The 3,224-nt window shown below is 55.6% G+C and overlaps 1 protein-coding gene across 1 annotated transcript in view; it reads right to left on the bottom strand.

Moving 5' to 3' along the window:
- The window catches only part of RHBG (Rh family B glycoprotein), an 8,005-nt gene extending 6,256 nt beyond the window's left edge, over positions 1 to 1,749 (bottom strand). Inside the window, exons 1-2 of the mRNA XM_005429413.2 lie at positions 1,743 to 1,749; positions 292 to 478 (exon numbers count right to left, since the gene is read on the bottom strand). Of these exons, the coding sequence (XP_005429470.1) occupies positions 292 to 478; positions 1,743 to 1,749 (194 nt within the window). The remainder of the gene's footprint in view (positions 1 to 291; positions 479 to 1,742) is intronic.
- Between the last annotated feature and the right edge of the window lie 1,475 nt (positions 1,750 to 3,224).

Genomic DNA, 3,224 nt, shown 5'->3' with positions numbered 1-3,224 from the left:
TATAATGCATTGTAACCAAAACCAAAGGGTCTCCAGGCCTGCCTGCAGCTGGGGCTGACAGCTGTGGGCACAGCTCTGTCACCCACGGCCCTGCACTGCTGTAACCTCTTGGATGGAATAAACTGCATTTTGAAGAGCCCCTGGAGTCCCACATCTCTCATTTAGGGTACTCAAACAACCCCATCCCACTTGTCTGCAAAATCCTCCTCCAAAGCAGAGCGCCGGGTTTTACAGAGGAGGGAGCCAGCGTGCCAGGGCTGGGCTGGGCTCAGCAGCTCCCTCCTGCCTTACCTCTGAGCTCCCACGTAAATTTTGCCGTTGAGGAGGAAGCGAAGCATGCCCTGCATGAGGACAGCCCACTGGATGGAGAAGGCTGTGATGAGGATGATGATGGCAGCACTGCCCGGCCCATAGCGGCTGAGGAAGGCCACCAGCAGCCCAAAGCTGAGGAGCAGCTGGACGTGGACATCCCGAAACCCTGCCGGGGGAGAGGCACAGGGATGGGTCTGGCGGTGCTGAGGGAGGGCAAACACCCTCCTGATGGTCCCTGAGGGGACCCCAGGCTTGGGGAGCTGAAGGCTCTGCTCTTGATGTGAGTCTGGAGCCACAGAAGAGATCTGCAGTGAGGAGTGCAGGGACAGCTACAGGCACCCCTGTGTCACAGACATCTTTTATGGAAAACCCTTTCCTTAGGATTTTTTCCTCCTGAGAAGCTGAGAGGCCTCAGGAACAAAATATGAACAATGATTATCTGCTGCTGTGGAATGCAACAGGGGCATCTGTGATTGGTCTCATGTGGTTGTTTCTAATTAATGGCCAATCACAGTCCAGCTGGCTCGGACTCTCTGTCCGAGACACAAGCCTTTGTTATCATTCCTTCTTTTTCTATTCTTAGCTAGCCTTCTGATGAAATCCTTTCTTCTATTCTTTTAGTATAGTTTTAATATAATGTATATCATAAAATAATAAATCAAGCCTTCTGAAACATGGAGTCAGATCCTCGTCTCTTCCCTCAACCTGAGACCCCTGTGAACACCATCACACCCCTGCCTGCTGTGTACCTGTACAGGGACAGGGACAGCCACCCCTGACCCTCTGCAGCCTCTCCTGCCCCCCCCATCTGCAGCTGCCCTGTGCAGACATCTCAGCACATCCACCCCACAGCACAGAGACCTCGGAGCTGTCTGCACCCACCAGAGCAGCGTGCAAGTGGCTCTGAGATGTCAGCACCCCTGAAGGCATCATGTCCCAGTTCAGGGGATGAGGAGAGAGGAAGGACGAGCACAGAACTGGGATCAGTCTGGCACCGTTTGGTGGCAAAGCAGAGGATGGGGGGCTCGATTCTTGCTTGGGCTGAATGCCCTTTGCACCTCTGCAGCTGACAGCTGTGGGGCGGGCTGCTCCGTGAGTCACTGCAGGGTGGGGATACGTGGGCAGGAGAAACCGGGAGAACCTGCTGGCTGCCAACCTCAGCCGGGGAGCTCTGCACACCCTGAAGTGCCAGGAGCAGCTGGTTAGCTCTGAAATGCCAGGAGCAGCTGCTGTGCTCCCTGCCAGGCATGGGATGATGATCCCTGGATTTTCTCTGCACTCAATGATCCCTTATGAGCTCCAGTCCTCCCTGGAAGGGGCTCGGTGTGAATCCCCTGGCACTGCAAACCTGACTGGTCAGCTCTGCACACCCTGTCTGTGCCAGGAGCAGGTGAGGAGAACCTGGCAGCCACCCTGGCTGTGCTCCCTACCAGGCATGGGATGATGATCCCTGGATTTTCTCTGCACTCAATGATCCCTTATGAGCTCCAGTCCTCCCTGGAAGGGGCTCGGTGTGAATCCCCTGGCACTGTAAACCTGGCTGGGAAGCTCTGAAATGCCAGGAGCAGCTGCTGTGCTCCCTACCAGGCATGGGATGATGATCCCCAGTTTTTCACTGCATTCACTGATGCCTTCTGAGCTCCAATCCTCCCTGGAAGGGGCTCAGTGTGAATCCCCTGGCAGTGTGAATCCCCTGCTCCTGGCACTTCAGGGGCTGCAGAGCTTCCCAAACAGGTTTGCACTGCCAGGGGATTCACACTGAGCCCCTTCCACAGAGGACTGGAGCTCAGAAGAGGTCACTGAGCACAGTGAAAATCAAGGGATCACCATCCCATCACTTGTGCAGAGCTTCCCACTGACCAGCTGGGGTTTGCAGTGCTGGGGGATTCACACCGAGCCCCTTCCACGCAGGATTGGAGCTCAAAAGGGATCACTGAGTGCAGAGAAAATCTAGGGATCATCATTCCAAACCCAGCTGGTCAGTGGGAAGCTCTGCACACCCTGAAGTGCCACTCAGTGGCACTCAGTGCTCTGCACTCAGTGCTGCCTTCTGAGCTCCGCTGCTCCAACACACACATCCCAGCCCCAAATTTCTCTCTTTTGCTGCAAGCATTTCAGAAACCCTTGCAGCGTGTCTGCTTTACCCCTCTGGGAAGCCCCAGCACCCCAAGCCTGCAGTCCTCTGTGGAAGGGGCTCAGTGAGAACCCAGCAAACCCAGCAAACCTGGCTGGTCAGTGGGAAGCTCTGAAATGCCAGGAGCAGCTGCTGCGCTCCTACCAGGCATGGGATGGTGATCCCTAGATTTTCTCTGCACTCAGTGCTCCCTTCTGAGCTCCAGTCCTGCGTGGAAGGGGCTCGGTGTGAATCCCCCAGCACTGCAAACCCCAGCTGGTCAGTGGGAAGCTCTGCACAAGTGATGGGATGGTGATCCCTTGATTTTCACTGTGCTCAGTGACCTCTTCTGAGCTCCAGTCCTCTGTTTTTTTCTGCACTCAGCGATCCCTTTTGAGCTTCAATCCTCCCTGGAAGGGGCTCAGTGTGAATCCCCCAGCACTGCAAACCCCAGCTGGGAAGCTCTGAAATGCCAGGAGCAGCTGCTGTGCTCCCTTATCAGGCATGGGATGATGATCCCCAGTTTTTCACTGCATTCAGTGCTCCCTTCTGAGCTCCAATCCTCCCTGGAAGGGGCTCAGTGTGAATCCCCTGGCAGTGTGAATCCCCTGCTCCTGGCACTTCAGGGGCTGCAGAGCTTCCCAAACAGGTTTGCACTGCCAGGGGATTCACACTGAGCCCCTTCCAGGGAGGATTGAAGCTCAAAAGGGATCGCTGAGTGCAGAAAAAAATCTAGGGATCATCATTCCATGCCTGGTAGGGAGCACAGCAGCTGCTCCTGGCATTTCAGAGCTTCCCA

This window comes from Geospiza fortis, unplaced genomic scaffold (assembly GCF_000277835.1).
Source record: "Geospiza fortis unplaced genomic scaffold, GeoFor_1.0 scaffold387, whole genome shotgun sequence".
Lineage (NCBI taxonomy): Eukaryota > Metazoa > Chordata > Aves > Passeriformes > Thraupidae > Geospiza > Geospiza fortis.
This window is presented reverse-complemented; position numbering and strand designations above follow the sequence as displayed.